This window comes from Palaemon carinicauda, chromosome 20 (assembly GCF_036898095.1).
Source record: "Palaemon carinicauda isolate YSFRI2023 chromosome 20, ASM3689809v2, whole genome shotgun sequence".
Lineage (NCBI taxonomy): Eukaryota > Metazoa > Arthropoda > Malacostraca > Decapoda > Palaemonidae > Palaemon > Palaemon carinicauda.
This window is the reverse complement of record NC_090744.1, coordinates 71,676,718-71,699,346: the sequence shown is the minus strand read 5'-3', so window position 1 is coordinate 71,699,346 and position 22,629 is coordinate 71,676,718. Positions and strand designations below refer to the sequence as shown.

General features: G+C 48.0%; 1 protein-coding gene across 2 annotated transcripts in view; it reads left to right on the top strand.

Annotated features, from left to right (window-relative positions):
- mldr (mitochondrial ribonuclease P catalytic subunit) overlaps window positions 1-22,629 on the top strand; it is a 445,834-nt gene that overhangs the window by 119,527 nt on the left and 303,678 nt on the right. For both annotated transcript variants that reach the window (XM_068344058.1, XM_068344057.1), the window contains exon 2: window positions 9,726-10,322. In XM_068344058.1, the coding sequence (XP_068200159.1) occupies window positions 9,726-10,322 (597 nt within the window). The remainder of the gene's footprint in view (window positions 1-9,725; window positions 10,323-22,629) is intronic.

Here is a 22,629-nt window from a genome sequence, read left to right as displayed (position 1 = left end):
GTCAAAAGAAGGGTGGGGGGCGCACGTTCTGAACCAGAGGGCCTCAGGCCTTTGGTCAGAATCAGAAAAGTGCCTGCACACCAATCTTCTAGAATTGAAGACCGTCTTTCTGGCTCTTCAGCAGTTCCAACGGACCCTGGCGGGTCACTCCGTGGTGGTGATGAGCGACAACACCACGGTAGTGGCTTATGTCAACAAGCAGGGAGGCACTTTTTCGCAGCAGCTATCCCATCTTGCAGTAGAGATTCTGAGGTGGACCGAAGTCCACTCAATAACACTATCAGCTCGCTTCATTCCTGGCAAGAGGAATGTGCTCGCCGACAGTCTGAGCAGGGCCTCGCAGATAGTGAGTACCGAGTGGTCTTTGGATCCTCAGATAGCCAACAAAGTCCTGACTTTGTGGGGTTTCCCGACTGTGGACCTGTTCGCAACAGCGTTGAATTTCAAGCTGCCTCTGTACTGCTCCCCAGTCCCGGACCCCAAGGCACTCTGGCAAGATGCTTTCCAGCAACGGTGGGACAACATCGACGTGTACGTCTTCCCACCGTTCTGTCTGATGAGAAGGGTGCTCAACAGGATCAGACTATCGGTCAACTGTTCGATGACTCTGGTAGCTCCGCTATGGCATCATGCAGAATGGTTCCCGGACCTTCTGCAGCTCCTGACGGAGCTCCCGAGGGAACTTCCTCCATGACACGAGCTTCTCAGACAACCCCACTCCGACGTCCCTCACAAGGCCGTGGCCTCGCTTCAGCTTCACGCCTGGAGACTATCCAGCGTCTCCTCACGGAGAGAGGCTTTTCGCAACAGGTTGCGGAGAGAATGTCTCGCCACCTGCGAAGGTCCTCTGAGGGAGTCTACCAGGCGAAGTGGAGAGTCTTTTGTGGTTGGTGTCGTGGGAGGGGTATCTCCACTTGATGCCACTATTCCAGCTAAAGCTTGGCCTTCAGGCTGAAAGGCGTGAATATTTCTTCCTCGCTAGAACTCTCTCTACTCATACGTAGCTATGAGCTTACCTGCCCCCAGTCGGAAGTGAGACCTCCTCCTTGGAACGTGGTTTGGGTGCTCAGGGCTCTTAAGAGACCTCCCTTCGAACCATTACACCAGGCCTCCGATCGCCACCTGTCTTGGAAGACGGCTTTCCTGCTCGCTTTGGCTTCGGCCAAGCGGGTTAGTGAACTTCATGGTCTCTCGTACGACATCGCCCATTCAAGGGGATGGGGGGAGGTAACGTTCAGGTTCGTCCCTGAGTTTGTAGCCAAGACTCAGAATCCTGGAGTGCCGGTTCTTCGGTTCGACTCTTTCAGGATCGCGAGTCTCCGCTCTGTAACAAGCGACCCAGACCAGCTGCTACTATGTCCAGTGAGGTGTTTGAGGCACTACTTGAAGAGAACGGCTGCAGTCCGTCCTCAAGTGCGAGCATTGTTTGTGAGCACAGGCAGGACGAAGAGGAGGGTCACCAGGAACACCATCTCAGCTTGGATTCGAAGGGTTATCCACCATGCCTTGAATCCAGACCCTCCTCCGTCACGTCGCCCTAGGGCACACGATGTCAGGGGTGTTGCTACGTCCCTGGCCTTCAAGAGAAACTTCTCTGTGACGCAGGTACTTCAAGCAGGGGTCTGGAAGCGTCAGACGACCTTCACAGCCCACTACCTGCAAGACGTGACCCACAGGAGCCTCGATACGTTTTCTATCGGCCCTGTGGTGGCTACACAACAGCTGGTCTAACCTCAGGCTCCTTTATGGACAAGTAGCAGTTGGTTGAGGGCATTGTTACCCGGTTTTAGTCTGCGTGAATGAAAGAGTATGTCTGACCCTTACTTCTTTCTTCATTCTCCCCTCTCTTGGGGAAGCAGCATCCTGGTCCTCGCATAGCTGACCTCGACCTCTGCAGGTAACCCTTGCTTCCTTGTGCTCCTAGTATTAAGCTTAATACTGTTGCGTCCCCCATACCTTGACGAGGTGGTATTGGGAACGTCCTATCCTAGATACCTATCTATAGGTCTCAAGGTCAACTTCATAGGACGAGTCACACCTTCCTCCACACACAACTTATGTAGGCCACTCGTTCCTAGCGAAGCAAGGAACTTGTGAGGTGCAGGGGCTCCTTCTCTCAAGTGCTGCTCACTGAGGGATTGAGTCCCCGGGCAAAGCCGAAGTCAGTAAGGCTGGGGACTTTCCACCCTTCCTAAGGGGTAAGTCACCCAATGTAAATAGCGTGGTTTGTATTTCGGTTACGGAACAAATGACAAATTCGAAGATAATTTGTGTTTTTCCTAACCATACAAACCTTAGCTATTTACACATATTTGCCCGCCAACCCTGGCCCCCAAGTCAAGTCCTACCTCTAAGTGAAGTGAAGCAAATCACCGGTGTATGGGGGGGGGAGGGGTAGCAAGCTACCCTTCCCCTACACCCCGCTAACTATTGGCTCGTCATTTCAGCTACGCTAAAAGGTAAACCCAATGTAAATAGCTAAGGTTTGTATGCTTAGGAAAAATACAAATTATCTTCGAATTTGTCATATTAAAGGTCAACGGGTACCATGTGCAAGTGAAGCTAAATTTTTAGGTTTGATAATTGATTGTAGGCTTACATGGGTTTCTCACTTAAAAGCATTAAAAGCTAAATGTGTTGAAGCTCTGAATATCTTAAAAGTATTGTCCCATACATCATGGGGGGCAGACCGCAATACTATTTTAAAATTATACAACGCCTTGATTTTTTCCAAAATTAGTTATGGATGTGAAATATATTCTTCAGCCACCCCAAGCTGGTTAAAAATATTAGACTCGATACATCATGCAGGTATTAGATTGTCTACTGGAGCTTTTAAAACCTCGCCTATCCCAAGTCTCCTTGTTGATGCTGGAGAGTTACCTCTAGACCTTTACCGAATGTCTTCCATTATTCGGTATTGGTTTAGATTGCAAAGACTCCTTAACTCTCTAGCCTTTCAGACTGCAAGCCTTGTAAGACACGCATCATACTTTGAGTTGCACCCAAAATCTCCTCAACCTTATGGCTTTCGGGTGAAACGATTATTAAATAGTCTTGATATAATTAGAAATAAGGTACTTCCATTCAAGGTATCATCAACGGCTCCATGGAAGTTACCAGAGATATCTTTTTGTAAATATTTTATTGGAGATAAGAAGAATATGTCAGACCTAGAAGCCAGTTCTCTTTTTAATGAACATGTTAAAGATCATAGAGAATCAACTTTTATCTATACTGATGGCTCCAAATCTGATGCTGGCGTTGGATTTGGAGTACATAGTAATGGTTTTAATTGTAGAGGTGCACTTCCTCTGACCGCTTCCATATTTACTGCCGAACTTTATGGCATATTAACTGCTATTGAGAAAATAGCGTTGGAGAAGGAGGGTAATTTTACAATTTTTAGTGATGCAAGGAGTGTCCTTCAAGCTATAGAAGTTTTTAATTCTAATAACCCTCTAGTTTTAAAGATTTTAGAATGGCTTTTTACTATTGGACGGAGAGGTATAACAGTTCAATTTTGTTGGGTTCCAGCACATGTAGGTGTGTCTGGGAATGAGAAGGCAGATTCACTGGCTAAAAAGGCTGCATCCGAGTTGCTGCCAAGAAGGTATCCCATTCCATGTAATGATTTCTTACCTGACATCAAGAAATTGGTTTGCAATAAATGGCAACAGCAATGGGATAGCCTAGATGGGAATAAAATGCGAGAGGTAACAAATGTCATATCTCCTTGGAGGTATAATATGATGCCCCGAAAATGGGAGACGTCTCATTGTCGTCTCCGTATTGGTCACACTCGGTTGACACACGAGTTTCTGCTGAAGGGCCAACACCAACCGTATTGTGACGACTGTTTAGTACCTCTACAGTGAGGCATTTGTTGACCGAATGCCCCAATTATAACAACTTAAGGAATAGATATCTGTTTGAGGCTCGAGGTGAGGGTGGCAGGTTCATCCTTGCCAAGATTCTTGGAAATGATGTGTCCTACTATGCAAGTGGCATTTTTAGATTTATTTCAGAAGCAGGTCTTCTGAAAACTATTTAACTTTTATGACATTCAACTTTTATGATTTTAATTGAATACTATTTTATTTTTTATTTTTGTATACATAAATTAAATGTTACCGGCGTCAATGACCTTAGATGTCAGGATGCCTGAAAACTTTAAATCAATCAATCAATCTCTAGCGCGCACTTCTACAGTTCCTGCGCGCCCGCGCGCCTTCATATCCTGAGCCCGTACGCGAGCGTTCGCCTTTGCGTGTCGCTGCGCTACCTGATCCTGCGCCCCAGCAGTCTACGCGTCGACATCCTCTTACGCGCCAGCGATCTCCTGCGCGTCAGCGATCTCCTGCGCGTCAGCGTTCTCCTGCACGCCAGCGATCTCCAGAGCTTCTGCGATCTCCTGAGCACCCGCGCGATCCATCGCCTGAGCGCAAGCGCTCTCCTACGCGCCAGCGCCACCTTGACCTAGATTGCCATAAGTCTCCTACTCGCACACTCACCAAATCGCCTATGCGCAGTCGTTCGCCTGCGCATACTACGTGCCAACGCGCCATCGCTCGCCAACGCGCCAGCGTTTGCCGACGCGCCAGCGTTCGCCGACGCGCCAGCGTTCGCCCACGCGCCATCGCTCGCCCACGCGCCATCGCTCGCCCACGCGCCATCGCTCGCCCACGCGCCATCGCTCGCCCACGCGCCATCGCTCGCCCACGCGCCATCGCTCGCCCACGCGCCACAGATCTCCAGGACGCCATCGATCTCCTGCGCCTTGCCGTTCTCCTGAGCAACAGCGATCTCCGCTTCCTGCGCGCCCGCGCGTTCCTTTGCCTACGCGCCAACGCGTCCCCTCGCCTACGCGCCAACCCGTCCACTCGCTAGCGCGCCCGCGCGCCCACTCGCCTACGCGCGAACGCGCCTGCGCACGTTTATTCCCGTGCGACTACGCGCCCGCGCTCCAACAGCCTCCCGCGCGCGATTTGTTGAATCCTCCTCCGCGCGAGCGCCAGCGCGACCTCCAGTGCGACCCCCGTTCTCACCGGGGTCCGCAGCTCGTGCCTGCGGCAGGGACGCGTGCTTCCAGATCGCCATCAGGATTGCCACCGCGCAAGCGCAGGTCTCTCTCTCAGGACCTATTGCGCTCTGAGGACTTGTCTAAGGAGAGCAATAGGAAGGCCCTGGAGACCTTCCTCCTCTCAGGCACTCGCTCCATCGAGTTCCTGGCCCATCAGGTTACCAACCTGTGGGCCAACTCGGTGTTGAAGCGTCGTGATGCGGTGACTGAGAAGTTCCACCCGAAGGTCCCTGCCATGGATGTCTGCAGGCTCAGACACTGCTCCATCCTTGGAGGAAGCTTGTTCGAGCCCAAGGACATGGAACGCACAGCTGAGAGGTGGAGGAAGTCTAGCCAAGACTCGCTCCTTCAGAGGGCCCTCTCATCTTGGCCCTACAAGCCTCCAGCTCCGCAGCAACATCAACAGCAGCCTCGCAGGACACCGAAGCAGGCTCCGGCAGCTAAGACGAAGGTGTCTAAGCCTCAGCCCTTTCCTGTCAAGGACAAGAGGGGAGGTAAGTCCTCCAGGGTAGGCAAAACTCCTAGAGGGAGCGGCCGTGGCCGTAAACGGTAGGAGTGGCAGTCCCCCCGCGTGTCCACCTGTGGGGGGATGCCTACAAAGTTGTGTGCACAGGTGGCAGCAACATGGGGCCGATTCTTGGACGGTCTCCGTGATCGGCCAAGGTTATCGCGTCCCATTCACGACATCTCAACCTCCCCTGACAGCGAATCCAGTGTCGTTGAGCTCCTATGCCATGGGATCGGCAAAGGGGCTAGCCCTTCGGGCAGAAGTCGAGACCATGCTCAAGAAGGATGCTCTCCAGGAGGTCGTCGACGGCTCCCCAGGCTTCTTCAGTCGACTCTTTCTTGTAAAGAAGGCGTCTGGAGGCTGGAGACCCGTCATCGACCTCTCGGCTCTGAACAAGTTTGTCAAGCAAACTCCGTTCAGCATGGAGACAGCGGACACGGTCAGACTTGCAGTGAGACCACAAGACTTCATGTGTACACTGGATCTGAAGGACGCGTACCTCCAGATCCCAATCCATCCGTCTTCCAGGAAGTACTTGAGATTCAGCCTAGACAGCAAGACCTACCAGTTCAAGGTGCTGTGCTTCGGTCTCTCCACAGCACCTCAGGTGTTCACCAGAGTGTTTACCCTGATTTCGTCATGGGCGCACAGGAACGGCATTCGTCTCCTCTGATATCTGGACGACTGGCTGATCCTGGCAGACTCGGAGTCGACCCTTCTTCGGCACCGAGACAGGCTTCTGGGACTTTGCCAAGATCTGGGGATCATGGTAAATCTCGAGAAGTCCTCTCTGCAGCCGTCCTAACGACTGATTTATATAGGCATGTTATTAGACACCAATCTCCACAAAGCCTTTCTATCAGACGACAGGATAGCAAGGCTGAGGAGGGTGGCAGAACCCTTCCTCAGGCGAGAAGAGCTTCCAGCCCAATCATGGTTGCGTCTTTAAGGTCACCTAGCCTCCCTGGCCCGTCTGGTCCTGAACGGCCGTCTCAGGATGAGATCCCTGCAATGGCGGCTCAAGTCCCGGTGGAGTCAAGGCTCCGATTCCCCGGACTTTCTGGTCCCGATAGGACCCTCGGAACAGGCGGACCTGCGGTGGTGGCTGATCAACGAGAACCTGCGAAAGGGAGTGGATCTTCTCGTCCTTCCCCCGGATTTGATGCTGTTTTCGGACGTGTCAAAAGAAGGGTGGGGGGCCCACATTCTGAACCAGAGGATCTCAGGGGTTTGGTCAGAATCAGAAAAGTACCTGCACATCAACCTGCTAGAGATGAAGGCCGTATACCTGGCTCTTCAACAGTTCCAACGGACCCTGGCGGGCCACTCCGTGGTGGTGATGAGCGACAACACCACGGTAGTGGCTTATATCAACAAGCAGGGAGGTACTTTTTCACAACAGCTATCCCATCTTGCGGTAGAGATTCTGAGGTGGACCGAAGTTCACTCGATAACACTATCAGCTCGCTTCATTTCTGGCAAGAGGAATGTGCTCGCCGACAGTCTGAGCAGGGCTTCGCAGATAGTGAGTACCGAGTGGTCTTTGGATCCTCAGATAGCCAACAAAGTCCTGACTTTGTGGGGTTCCCCGACGGTGGATCTGTTCGCGACAGCCTTGAATTTCAAGCTGCCCCTGTACTGCTCCCCAGTCCCGGACCCCAAGGCTCTCTGGCAAGGTGCTTTCCAACAATGGTGGGACAACATCGTCGTGTACGCCTTTCCACCGTTCTGTCTGATGAGAAGGGTGCTCAACAGGACCAGACTATCGGTCAACCTGTCTATGACCCTGATAGCACTGCTATGGCATCACGCGGAATGGATCCCGGACCTTCTGCAGCTCCTGACGGAGCTTCCGAGAGAGCTTCCCCCACGACATGAGCTACTCAGACAACCACATTGCAACATCTTCCACAAAGCCGTAGCCTCGCTTCGGCTTCACGCCTGGAGACTATCCAGCATCTCCTCACGGAGAGAGGCTTTTCGCAACAGGTTGCGGAGAGAATGTCTCGTCACCTGCGAAAGTCCTCTGCGGGAGTCTACCAGGCGAAGTGGAGAGTCTTCTGTGGTTGGTGTCGTGGGAGGGGTATCTCTCCACTCGATGCCACTATTCCAGCAATAGCGGAGTTTTTCGTTTATTTGCGGGAGGAAATGCGCCTTTCGGTCTCTGCGGTTAAAGGCTATCGCACAGCCTTAAGCCTGGCTTTTAGGCTGAAAGAAGTGGACATTTCTTCCTCGCTAGAACTCTCTCTACTCATACATAGCTATGAGCTTACCTGCCCTCAGTCGGAAGTGAGACCTCCATGGAACGTGGTTCGGGTTCTCAGGGCTCTTGAGAGACCTCCCTTCGAACCATTACGCCAGGCCTCTGATAGCCACCTGTCTTGGAAGACGGCTTTCCTACTTGCGTTGGCCTCTGCCAAACGAGTTAGTGAACTTTATGGTCTCTGGTACGACATCGCCCATTCAAGGGGATGGGGGGAGGTAACGTTCAGGTTCGTCCCTGAGTTTGTTGCCAAGACTCAGAACCCTGGAGTGCCGGACCCACGGTTTGACTACTTCAGGGTCACGAGTCTCCGTTCTGTAACAAGTAACCCAGACCATCTGCTATTATACCCAGTGAGGAGTCTGAGGTGTTACTTGAAGAGGACAGCTGCAGTTCGTCCCCGCGTGCAAGCGTTGTTTGTTAGCACAGGCAGGACGAAGAGGAGGGTCACCAAGAACACCATCTCGGCTTGGATTCGAAGGGTCATCCACCACGCCTTGAATCCTGACCCTCCTCTATCACGTCGCCCTAGGGCACACGACGTCAGGGGCATCGCTACGTCCCTGTCCTTCAAGAGAAACTTCTCTGTGACGCAGGTGCTACAAGCTGGGGTCTGGAAGCGTCAAACGACCTTCACAGCCCACTACCTGCAGGATGTGACCCACATGAGCCTCGATACCTTTTCTATCGGCCCTGTGGTGGCTGCACAACAGCTGGTCTAACCTCAGGCTCCTTAATGGACAAGTAGCAGAAGGTTGAGGGCGTTGTTACCCGGATTTAGTCTGCGTGAATGAAAGAGTATGTCTGGCCCTTACTTCTTTCTTCATCCTCCCCTCTCTTGGGGAAAGCAGCATCCTGGTCTCCGCATAGCTGACCTCAACCTCTGCAGGTAAACCATGCTCCCTTGTGTTCCTAGTATTAAATTAATACTGTCGCGTCCCCCATACCCTGACCAGGTGGTATTGGGAACGTCCTATCCTAGATTCCTATCTAAAGGACTCCAGGTCAACTTCCTAGGATGAGTCACTCTCTATTCCTCCACACACAACTTATGTAGGCCACACGTTAGCGCAGGGACTCCTTTTCTCGAGTGCTACTCACTCGGAGTCTGAGTCCCCGGGTAAAGCCAAAGCCAGTAAGGCTGGGGACTTTCCACCCTTACTAAGGGGGTAAGTCACCCAATGTAAATAGCGTGATTTGTATTTCGGTTACGCAACAAATGACAAATTCGGAGATAATTTGTATTTTTCCTAACCATACAAACCTTAGCTATTTACACATATTTGTCCGCCAGCCCTGTCCCCCAAGACAAGTCCTACCTCTAAGTGAAGTGAGACAACTCACCCCTGTGTGGGGGGGAGGGGTAGCAAGCTACCCCTTCCCCTACCCCCTTGCTAATTAGCGCGGGGGTATTTAACCCTCGTTAAAATTCTATTGGCTCTTCAATTTCAGCTACGCCAAAAGTAAACCCAATGTAAATAGCTAAGGTTTGTATGGTTAGGAAAAATACAAATTATCTCCGAATTTGTCATTTTTATTAAAGGATTCGGCTTTGTATATTTAGGAAAAATACTAATTATAAAAAAAATATGTGATATAACATTTATGACGGGATAACCTAACTCACCTTGGCCTCTGCATATGTTTTGCTTGTCCCCAATGTAAAATAAAGGCTACATTATTAACTCGTAGATATAATCTCTAAAACATGTCTATGACACAGCATATAAAGTATGGCATAGACACTGAACAATGTTGGGAAGGTAAAGAAAATGAATATACAGTATTTATTATTGGTTTTTATTTGTTTGATTACTATTAGCCAGAATTGTTTTTTGTTTTATAAATTGATTCCTCAATTTTTATTACAGATGGCCAAGCATATCCAGTTTATTCAGAAGATTCAGTTATTGCCAACCAATTTTAGAGCACCTAGTAGCTGCTTTGTACCCAGAAGATTTATTTCACATAATTTTTTGCTATGTGAAAAATCGAAGACTAGGGGTGTTTTAAGGCAACATTTGATTGAAAGACCTGTCAAGTTTGACAAGGCAGTTGTGCATCAGATCTGTAAAAGTTTTCATAGTACACTTTCTGATGATCCTGAAGAGGAAATTTCAGATTCAGAAGGTGAAGGCAATCATATTGTTGAAAATGATAAGTTGACAATGATATTTAAATCAAAAACAAGTTTATCCAATCAGAAATGGAGTGAAGTGTTTGATCTTATGTTAGATGATAAAAGATTTAAAAATGTAAGTACTTTTGATAGTCTGGTGATGAAACTTTGTCTTCGTCATGAAAACTGGGAACTAGCTTGTTCATACTTTGAATATTTAGAAGTACAAGAGAAGGAACCAAATCTTATGTCACTTGCTTATTTCTTACAACTGTGTGGAAATAAGGTCGATAAATGTGGAGAAGAAAAGGTCCTTGAGGTTTACAGAAAATTAACTTCAAAAGCTAAGGTAATAAGAAGCATTACTTATTGTATTTAGTGCTGTATACTTATGAGCTTTGCAACTACTTACCATTGTACATTAATTACTCAACAAGTCATATGTTAGTGCAAAATTTTTACGACAGTGTTCAGTTTATGTAAGTAGCTTTAAATGAATCTACTGCAATCATGATTTATTTATGTACAGTATTTATATATAGAAGAGGATAGTACCAGAGAAGTTGGTTAAAATGGTAGAGATGATATACAAAAGAACAAGGACAAAAGTAATAACAGCTGTTAATGTTGGATTACACCAAGGGTCAGCATTAAGCCCATTTGTTCCGACACTATAAACCTTATGCTATGTTTTTAAATATAAAACTTACCCGCAGGTTATATAATGGCTAAAGTCCCTGATGCCTCGGCAGGAAATTCAAAATCTCTTGCGCAGCTTAGTGCAGATATGCCAGGTGTACCCCAGCACCCTCGTGGTACAACAGGTAGAACTATACTCAACCAATTCAGATTTTTTCTGCCGCCATAGCTGGCTGTACTATTGGAAATTCTCTCTCGTTTTCTTACTCTGTTTGGACGTTATTTGGTGATGTATTAACGTTTTTGAGTTTTGGCTTTCACATTTTTGTTGTATTTGATCTGTGATCACGTATTTATAACTTAAAAGGTAGGGTTAGAAGGTTTTTCAACCTATTTTAAACCTCACGAAAGCATAGGGGCGAAATGTAAACATTTCGACCTTTGATGACGTTACAGCCTCTTCCATAGGCTAAAAGTCTGCCTTGCTTTTTACAAAGAATTTAAGTGAATATGCTTTTAGAGTATTAAGTTATAAATTAAATTGAAAGAATTATTTTGAGAAAATTTTATCCTTTTAATAGTTTTCTTTAGATAATCTTTGATCTGTTTGCAAAGATTAACTAGCGTTCAGTTTATTTTTGTCACGCAGTAGTCAGTATCGTTACGATGTTACAATATATTGTAGCGATTTTATGAAAAGTACTTTCTTCTTACTTCTCAAGTTTTAAATTGTACTTTATAAAGGGAACATTTTAGTTTGCAATTAATTGGTCCTTTCAGTATTTTTTCCTTAGTCAGAGATTAAAGGAAGTTACAGTTCAGTTTATTTTATACGATGCAGTATTCTTTATAATCGCCATAGCGCACGATTCTATGTATCGTTGTTGCTTTGGTGGTTTTCGGTATACTAAAATTGTGCGTATATTATTTGTAGATGTTCCAATGATGCGAGTGATGATTCATCTTTTATTGGAACCCCTTAATTTAAGGGTTTATTTTAATTTATAAATATTATATCGATTAAGGTGATATTTGATATTTAATATTTTATTACATTTATATGGGATTCGGTACTTTTGCATTCCCATTCAAACAATTGTCCAATGACAGAATTATAAGTCTCTCCCTTCGGAGTTCATTTCGTTTGAGAGAGCGTATACTTTGGTTTTCAGGAAATTATGAAACTATCTTTGTGCCTAAGAGTAAAGTGCAAATTTTTTAGTGATAAATTGTGCAGTGAATTTTATTCAGTGGAGAGTGCTTCTATTCGGACCTGTCGTTATCCTAGCCTTAGACCTCTGTCGAGCTCCCGGACCCAGGGGAGAAGTTAAGTCGAACGGCGAAAGGAATCGAGAGGGTAACCAGGCGTTACAGTCTTTTAAGACCCTAACTGAAGTCCTCTCGAGTATTTTCTGTTGATCACCAGAACGCTCACCCTCGCTATAGATAAAGCGAGGTATTAGTGTTTTCAAAGGCGCTAAGCTGAAAACAAAATTAGATTTGTCCTGTGTTTGTTACGTTTCATGCGGCGCAGACGCAGTGCCGCCACCTCCACCTGATGGGTGTCGTCTCTCAACAGTGGCAAGCGCTATGGATCGACGAAGATAATGCTGAATACGTTTCGCCTAAGGTTGATCCTTGATCTTTGTAGTTAGGCATGAAACAGCATCTATCTTCGTTTATGCAGTCTTTTCAGCCTGCCGTTAACAGTGCGGTTGGGTGTCTCGATTCCAGTCTTTGACACGGTCGCACAGGCGACGTGTCTTTAACGGTGAGGACTCGTTGTCGCACAGGCAGCCTACCAACCGCAATGTTCAATGGTGGGGGAAAGTGGATGCTTTACTTTGATTACCTGCTCAACCCAAACCGACTGCTCATAGCACCTAGTATCAGTCTATACAGACGCGCCGACGTTCGCCAGGTAGCAGAGCTGGCGAAGCGTCATCGGAACGGTGCGGCAACGGAAGCGGAACGTCGACGGAATGGAGCGAAGCGCCACTTCAGTGGCGTCAGTGTGGACGCTTTCAGTGTCAGTATGGACACTTCAGCATCAGTATGGACGCTTCAGCGCCAGTGTGACGCTTCAGCGCCAGTGTGACGCTTCAGCGCCAGTGTGACGCTTCAGCGCCAGTGTGACGCTTCAGCGCCAGTGTGACGCTTCAGCGCCAGTGTGACGCTTCAGCGTCAGTGTGGACGCTTCAGCGTCAGTGTGGACGCTTCAGCGCTAGTGTGGGCGCTTCAGCATCAGTGTGGACGCTTCAGCGTCGGGGTGGACGCTTCAGCGTCGGGGTGGACGCTTCGCTACCTATGACAATAGACTCTGTGTCTACCTGACCATGAACGTCTAGTGTTAAGTTATTGTTGCTCCAGGCGCTATATTAAGAAATAAATCTTAACTAGAAAGGTTTTATATTCTCGGACCAAGGCCTGCGGGGCTAACTCTTGGTTGTGAGAACTAGAATTAAAACCTCTAAGTATTGAGGTCTGAATTGAGAATCATAAGGAGGGGAATCCTAAGAATCAAGATGTCTCTTCCTAGGATAGAGATTGTAAAAGGAAGGGAATAACTTTCAGAAACTCATGAGAATTTTTCTAAAGAGTTTCCCTCATATTTTTTACCTGCTGCTCCTCGTTCCAACTTCAGAGTTTTCGCTAGTTGGGTTGATGGTGTCGCTATTTATTTTATTTTTATTACTAGCCAGCTACAACCCTAGTTGGGAAAGCAAGATACTTTAACCCAAAGGGCTCCTTTAGGGAACGATGGCCTAGTAGATTAATGGTAAAATAAATAAATAAATTAACATTAATTCATTCTCAGAAAAATAACGAACCTTACTGTAGAGATTGATACAGCGCTTGCAGCTGCAACAACAGAAAGGGCATTAAGGCCTTTATGAGAATAGAACGTAAAAGTACATCTCCCACCACGGGCAGATCTTTTATGATTTAATGTACAGTATTATGTTTTTAAACCGCTCTTGTTAGTGACTCGTAAACATAGCGCAGTGCTCTGGAGGAGGTGTTTGTTCGTGTTCACCTTGCCCCTAGTCCTATATCTCTAACTTACGTTCCAACCCTTGGGAGAAGGAAGGTCGGTAGGCTGAGGTTCTTCGCGGACCTTGTGCATTAAACGTCTGTTCTGCCAAGTGATATTGTTGATGCAGTTCAAGACGTTCTTTCTCCACTTTGGAATGATGAAGTAATGCTCTTTTCTTCGCCTATGATTGGCGAGCTATGACATCACAACCATGTGACATAGTATCTTGAAAAGAGCGAAGTTGGAATGTCTTGAAGCGATCAGTTCGTCATTGCTATGGTATCATGGATCTTGTAACTGTTTTCTGCATATTAGAATGCAGTTCCCTGACGAGAATGACATTCTACGTTTTCCCTGTCTACCAGACTAGGTAGTTACTCGTCATGTATGCACGCGAACAGAACTTACCTTCGCAGCAGTCGTGTTTTGATGCTTAAACAGGAAGCAATCGAGTGTGTTTTTTCTTACGCGAGAGAAGCGGAAGTCAAACAAGTCATATACAATCCTAGCTCTTCCTCTGGAATCTGACTCACTTTCAGGGAGGAAAGACTTTGTCCTCATCGAAGGACGCAAAATCTAGACTTGGTAGTCACCAATCAATTTGTCCAAGACCTTTCAGGAGTCGTATGTTTTCTATTAACTTATCCTGCAGTATCTAACGTTCGCCGGAAGTTTTTTCTTATCGGAAGAAGGCGGCGTGTCAGCATCAGAATCGTGTAAGACACATAGTTCTTCGGGGGAAAAGGTGCTCAGTTGTCTTCTGTTCACACTTCTTCTCCTCCCCCAGTTTGGAGAAAGGTCTATTACTTTCTTCTGAGATCTAGCGACTACTGTTGACGGTATCTCACAGCATTGGATACGTTCAGTTCGCACTCAAGGCGCGCTTGAAATGTCTTAGGGACTCTCCCAGGTCGCTCACAGGACTGCGGTTGATGTTCTCTCCCGGCCTTTGCCCATGCTTGAGTTGGCCCACTCGCTACCCCGCGAGTGTAGATTTGGTCTGAGCTAAAAGAGGTCTATTTCATCTGTGTTTAGCGTTTACGATTCTCGGGGGGAGAAAATTTTCTCCTAAAGAGTCTAAGGACTGCCATAGATCAAAGAAATGGTTTTCAGATTAGTGTCAGAAGGCATAGTTCTCCTATGCTTAGTAACGCTTCCTCGCAGAGATATGCTCGTGTTACGAGAAGCGTTAGAGCGGGTGCTTGTAGCAGTCTGGTCTCTCTCTTACGGCAGACATCAAGCAGACACAGACACAAGTTCTGGTCTCTCCCTCACGCAGTCACAGACGCAGACGTCAGTCTGGTCGTATGTTGGACGCTGACAGTCAAAGTTGATCCTTTGAACAAGGTGTCCCATTTTCGCGGTCTGCGGGACACGTGACTATCACTCATGCGGACGCATCCTACATGTGGACAACTCTCGGCAATCAGTTCCGTCTTTCCGTCAATGACCGGACGCGATGCTGTCGCCTCCATGCAGCACGCTGTAGTTTTCAATATTAAACTTACCCGATAATCATGTAGCTGTCAACTCCGTTGCCCGACAGAATTCTATGGAGGGATACGCCAGCTATCACAATACTAGAAGGGGGTGTACTTACCAGCGCCACCTGTGGCCAGGTACTCAATCATTTGTTGTTGACACCTCCTCAATTATTCCTCTGTCGTGCTTCCGGCTAGACGTTCTGGGATACGCTTATGGTCTTCGAGTTTATTCATGGATATTTGGTGAAGTATTCTCTTAGATTAACGGCTGTCGCATTACTGGAATCCTTTTTATATTAGCTAGATAGCTTTTATATAAATACTGGTTAACGGTTTATGAATTTTTGCTTGTTTTTGGATCACCCTTTGGCTAACTCTTTGAAACAAGATGTCTGACGTTTCGCAAGCTCCCTCCCATAGACGATGTAGGTCTTGCAATAGGCGTATTCCGAAGGCCTCGGTAGATCCTCACACCGCTTGTTCTGACTGTAGGGACAGGCCCTGTCTATTAGAAAATCGATGTGAGGAGTGCGCCGGACTTTCGGAATTGGAATTTTTCCGTCTTTTAAAATATTCATCTAAGTTAGAGAGAGGTAGAGTTAGGAGAAGTTCTTCTCACTCTTCTATGTTTTCCTCACCTCATGATCCCCTACCTTTTCCTACCCCTGTAGTGGCTACCCCCGAACCTACTGTGTGCCCTCCGCCTGATATGTCAACTGTTTTGCGTGCTATTCAGGCTTTAGGAGATAAAGTAGAATCAGTGGTAAGTGACCATAAGTCTCTGATGGCCGAGGTTAAAGAACTGAAGGTCAAGAGTGCAGTGGGTGGAAATAGTGCCAGTGCTGTGACGAGTGCTAGTGTCTGTGCAGTGCCAAGTGCTAGTGGTGCCAGTGTGGTGCGTGAGGATTTTTCTGTGCGAGCCAGTCGTCCTCCCAGTCCGGGACCTCTTGCAAGCTCCCATGCCCAGGGGAGAAGCAATGTCGAAGGGCTTAAGGGTTCGACAGGCCTTGTTAGGCGCACAGAATTATCCTCGGTGGTTGCGGGCGTGTCTTCCTTAGACCGTCACTCCCACCTGCAGACGATTGAGCCCGTCTTCTCGTCCGCTGATCAACATGCAGGGAAGAAACGTTGGTCTCAGGTCTCGAGACCGCTTAAACGTAGAGTTCAGTCAGCGAGTGCTCAGCCAGGTTGTAGTCTTTGGCTCAGCTCCGACTCGCCTCAGTCATCGGTCGACTGTACTCCGCCCAAGAGGAGTAAGGTTCTGCCTATACAGAGCCCGACTGTGACTTTACCTCAGTCTGTTATCGTTTCTGCCGACCCCAAGTGGACCCTGCTTCAGTCCATGCAAGCTCAGCTTTCGGACTTGATGCGTGAGTGTCGGGCTGAGAGTGTTGCACCTCCTCCTCCGCCTACACTCCCTCCACCTGTTCTCGCTCCGCCTGTGCTCGCCCAGCCTGCACCTGCTCCGCCTGGTCGCAGCACCATCTGCCAGGCGTACGATGTTGAGCCACTTTCGGAGTTTGCTGTTCCCAGTGTTGTTCAGCCTCAGCCTTCTTTAAGGCAACCCTTGCTTTGGGATCAGGAGAGTTATTCCACTCTTCCTCCTCCTCCCCTTGCTGCTCCACCAGTGGTGCAACTCTCGGTTGGGGTACAACAACCTCTCCCCTCCGTGAGTCTGTCTGCTCAACCATCGCTGCAGCGAGCTCAACCCTCCTCTAGGCAAGCTCCTCTACACCCTGGACTTGCGCCTCAGGAGCCTCAGCTTGCGAGAACTTTACCTTGTTCTGCGCAGCCTCAACCTCTTCATGCTCCACTCATCTCACAGGAACAGGAACGGACTACTCCGCCTCCGTCCTCCGCTCAGCTTGTGCAATCCTTGGGTTCAACTCTTGCTAGGAGTCAACCTCCTTCACCCATGCGCCTGCCTTCTGCTTCGTCTGTTGTTCAGCCTATGCAGTCTGAGCCTCAGGTTTTCCCTCAAGATGAGGAAACCTCTGTTATTGTTCCTACCCGTTCTGACTCTGCGGTTCAGCATTCTGGTCCTATCGCTTCGCTACCCTCTGCTGATGAAGTGTCGGATGATGAGGAGGCACACCTTGATCCCTCATCAGACGTGGAGGAGTCTAAGCTTTCTCCATTGTCTATTGATTTTAGAAAGGTCTTGGCTCTACTCAGGGAGATTTACCCAGACCACTTCGTCTCTGCTATTCCCCGCTCTCCTCCATCTGAGTTTTCGCTGGGCGTTCAACAAGCTAAGTCCAACTATACTAAGCTTGTCCTAGCTAGATCCTCCAAGAGGGCTTTAAGGATCTTAGGGGAGTGGCTTCAGTCTAAACAACACCTTGGCAAGACTTCCTTCATGTTCCCTCCAACGAAGCTCGCTTCGAAAGGTTGCGTTTGGTATGCCACAGGGGAAGCACCAGGCTTGGGAGTACCTGCCTCTGCCCAGGCTGACTTCTCAAGTCTGGTGGACTCGCCTAGGAGGACTGCGATGAGACGCTCGAAGGTTTGTTGGACCTTCTCAGACCTGGATCATCTTCTGAAAGGGTTGTTCAGAGCTTTCGAAATGTTCAACTTTCTCGACTGGTGCCTGGGAGCCCTCAGCAAGAAAACCTCTCCTGCGGACAAAGATTCTGCCATGCTAATTATGTCCTGCATGGATAAGGCCATCAGAGATGGATCGGGTGAGCTAGCGTCGTTATTTGTATCAGGGGTGTTGAAGAAAAGGGAACAACTGTGTACCTTCCTCTCCGCCAGTATTACACCGTGCCAACGGTCACAACTCCTTTTTGCTCCACTCTCAAAGTTCCTCTTTCCCGAGGAGCTAGTTAAGGACTTGTCGGCTGCCCTGATACAGAAGGACACGCACGATCTTGTAGCCTCATCGGCTCGTAAGTCTAAGGTTACCACCTCTGTCCCCAAGACTTATCGCTCCCCAGTGGCTGATACCCCGGCTACGAGGTTCATACCGCCCTTTCGTGGTAGAGCCCCCAGCCGAGGAAGCTCCCGTCCAGACTCTCACAGGAGCAAGTCTAGGAAAGGACCCAGGACATCTAAGGGAAAGAACTGACTCTCAGATTCTCCAGACAACAGTAGGAGCCAGACTCAAGATCTTCTGGCGAGCCTGGGAGAAGAGAGGTGCAGACGCACAGTCTGTCAGTTGGCTGAGGTACGGTTACAGGATTCCATTCTGCCTCAAACCGCCTCTGACCACATCGCCCATCAACCTCTCTCCCAACTACAAAGAAGAGGACAAGAGGCTAGCATTGCAACAGGAGGTGTCGCTACTTGTGCAGAAGAAGGCAGTGGTTATAGTCCGGGACCATCAATCCCCGGGCTTCTACAACCGTCTCTTTCTTGTGGCCAAGAAGACAGGAGGTTGGAGACCGGTGCTGGACGTCAGCTCTCTCAACGAGTATGTCACCAAGCAGACGTTCACAATGGAGACGACCAAGTCGGTCTTAGCAGCGGTCAGACAGGAGGACTGGATGGTCTCGTTGGACTTGAAAGATGCATACTTTCACGTTCCCATTCATCCAGACTCCCAACCTTTCCTGAGATTCGTTTTCGGAAAGGTTGTCTATCAGTTCCAAGCCCTGTGTTTTGGCCTAAGCACAGCTCCTATGGTCTTTACTCATCTGATGAGGAATGTAGCGAAATTCCTGCACTTATCGAACATCAGAGCCTCCCTCTACCTAGACGACTGGCTGTTGAGAGCCTCCACGAGTCGTCGTTGTCTGGAGAACCTCTCTTGGACTTTAGATCTAATCAGAGACCTAGGTCTATTAGTCAATATAGAGAAATCTCAACTCATTCCCTCCCAATCCATTGTGTACCTGGGAATGGAGATTCAGAGTCGGGATTTTCGGGCTTTTCCATCGGCCCCCAGGATAAACCAAGCCCTAGAGTGCATCATGAGCATGCTGAAGAGGAGCAATTGCTCAGTGAGACAGTGGATGAGTCTCACAGGGACCCTCTCATCACTGGCCCTGTTTGTCGAGCTAGGGAGACTCCACCTCCGCCCTCTTCAATTCCATCTTGCGGCTCATTGGGACAAGGGCTCGACTCTAGAAGCAGTCTCTATCCCTATCAACCAAGAGATGAAGACCACTCTCCTGTGGTGGAAGCACAATCTCCTTCTCAAGGAGGGTCTATCATTGGCCATCCAGACCCCCCATCTTCATCTCTTCTCGGATGCATCGGACTCGGGCTGGGGTGCGACCTTGGACGGACGGGAATGCTCAGGAGTATGGAACAAGGAACAAGGATTACTCCACATCAACTGCAAGGAACTGTTAGCAGTTCATCTTGCCCTGTTGAACTTCAAGTCCCTCCTGCTAGGCAAAGTGGTGGAGGTGAATTCAGACAACACCACAGCCTTGGCTTACATCTCCAAGCAAGGAGGGACCCATTCGAGGAGCCTTTACGAGATCGCAAGGGACCTCCTCATTTGGTCAAGAGGTCTAAACCTCACACTGGTCACGAGGTTCATCCAGGGCGATATGAATGTTTCAGCGGATTGCCTCAGCAGAAGGAATCAGGTCATTCCCACGGAATGGACCCTCCACAAGAGTGTGTGCAACAGACTTTGGACCTTGTGGGGTCAACCTACCATAGATCTGTTTGCCACCTCCATCACCAAGAGACTTCCGCTTTATTGTTCCCCTGTTCCAGACCCTGCAGCGGTTCATGTGGATGCTTTTCTTCTGAACTGGTCCCATCTCGACCTGTACGCATTCCCTCCGTTCAAGATAATAAACAAAGTTCTGCAGAAATTCGTCTCGCACGAAGGGACACGGCTGACGCTGGTTGCTCCCCTTTGGCCTGCAAGAGAATGGTACACAGAGGTACTTCAATGGCTAGTCGACTTCCCCAGGACTCTACCTCTAAGAGTGGACCTTCTACGTCAACCACACGTAGACAGGTTGCACCCAAACCTCCACGCTCTTCGACTGACTGCCTTCAGACTGTCGAAAGATTCGCTAGAGCTAGAGGCTTTTCGAAGGAGGCAGCCAGTGCGATTGCCAGAGCTAGAAGAATTTCCACTCGTAGAGTCTACCAGTCTAAGTGGGAGGTCTTCCGAAGCTGGTGTAGAGCCAATTCAATATCCTCTACCAATACCTCTGTGATCCAAATAGCTGACTTCCTTCTTCATCTTAGGAATGAGAGATCCCTTTCAACACCTACGATTAAAGGGTATAGGAGCATGTTGGCCTCAGTTCTCCGCCACAGGGGTTTGGACCTGTCTTCCAACAAGGACCTTCAAGACATTCTCAAGTCTTTTGAGACGTCTAAAGAACGTCGTCTTTCCACTCCAGGCTGGAATCTAGACGTAGTCTTAAGGTTCCTTATGACATCTAGGTTCGAACCTCTCCAGTCAGCTTCCTTCAAGGATCTTACCCTCAAGACTGCTTTTCTCGTTTGCCTTGCAACAGCTAAGAGAGTCAGTGAGGTTCATGCCTTCAGCAAGAACATTGGTTTCACAACCGAATCTGCAACATGTTCTTTTCAGCTTGGATTCCTAGCAAAGAACGAGCTTCCTTCACGTCCTTGGCCTAGATCGTTCGAAATACCTAGCCTCTCCAACATGGTAGGTAACGAACTAGAGAGAGTTCTTTGCCCTGTCAGAGCTCTCAAATATTATCTGAAGAGGTCTAAACCTATTCGAGGACAGTCAGAAGCCTTATGGTGTGCCATCAAGAAACCCTCGAGACCCATGTCCAAGAATGGGCTTTCGTACTATATAAGGCTTCTGATCAGAGAAGCACATTCTCACTTAAAGGAGGAAGACCTTGCATTGCTGAAGGTAAGGACCCACGAAGTAAGAGCTGTAGCTACTTCGTTGGCCTTTAATAAAAACCGTTCTCTGCAGAGCATTATGGATGCAACCTATTGGAGGAGCAAGTCAGTGTTTGCATCATTTTATCTGAAAGATGTCCAGTCTCTTTACGAGAACTGCTACACCCTGGGACCATTCGTAGCAGCGAGTGCAGTAGTAGGTGAGGGCTCAGCCACTACATTCCCTTAATCCCATAACCTTTTTAACCTTTCTCTTGAATACTTTTATTGTTGTTTTTATGGTTGTTACGGTAGGCTAAGAAGCCTTCCGCATCCTTGGATTTGGCGGGTGGTCTATTCATTCTTGAGAAGCGCCTGGGTTAAAGGTTTGGTAGAGGTCCTTTAGTAGGGTTGCAACCCCTTGTACTTTGGCACCTTTGGGTTGATTCAGCCTCCAAGAGGAACGCTGCGCTCAGTAAGGAAGACGAACTTTAAATAAAAGGCAGAGTAACGGTTCTATTCGACTTCCTTACCAGGTACTTATTATTTCATTGTTATTTGAGATAACTGTTATATGAAATATGGGATACTTAGCTATCCTTTAATCATGTACACTGGTTTTCACCCACCTCCCTGGGTGTGAATCAGCTACATGATTATCGGGTAAGTTTAATATTGAAAAATGTTATTTTTATTAATAAAATAAATTTTTGAATATACTTACCCGATAATCATGATTTAATCGACCCTCCCTTTCCTCCCCAGAGAGAACCAGTGGACCGAGGAATAATTGAGGAGGTGTCAACAACAAATGATTGAGTACCTGGCCACAGGTGGCGCTGGTAAGTACACCCCCTTCTAGTATTGTGATAGCTGGCGTATCCCTCCATAGAATTCTGTCGGGCAACGGAGTTGACAGCTACATGATTATCGGGTAAGTATATTCAAAAATTTATTTTATTAATAAAAATAACATATTTACAACAAGCGAGGCACACACACAGCGCTGTATCCACACGACAAGGTGAACGCATACAGCAGGCTGACACCTTACGGCAATGCAAGCACATGCGACATTATGGTCGCATGCTAGACGCATACAGTCAAGTCTTTTTTCTCACAGCAGTATAAACAGACTATTGTCTCTCCTTCGCGTCTCTCTGGCCTCGTAGCTAACGCTCCCTCGTGTCAAGCTTTGGCTTTAAGTTTGTTGAACACTCGCTTATTACACACGATCAGGTCTTAACCTCACAGCATAAGGTTCACATTGTTGATGCTTCTTTTCAACAAGCCTAGCTATAATATCGTTTTTTTGCGACCGATATGGATGAGTTTTGGGAGGCGGTTCTAGATCCCGATTCTCTCTCACGACATGTTGAGTGTAGGCAGCATGCTGGAACCATTCTGGACTCTGCTGGGACCATGCTGGGTGCATGCTGGAAGCATGTCTTTAGTCCTTTCCCCGTGTCAGGATCACGAATGTTTTATGTTAAACCACCAAGCTTTAGGTCTAGCTGCCTCCAGTATTTCGGAAAACCCCTATGATCTAGAGGGTTGTTTGAAGGAGACGGCCGAGGCTTTTGCTTGTACAAAGGACATTTGCCTCAAGGTTTTCCAACCCAATTAGAGTGTTTTATGGAGTGATGTAGAGCTAGAGCTGCCTCTTCATTAGGTAACTCTAACACAAGTGGCCTATTTTTTCTTAGACCTTAGAAGAA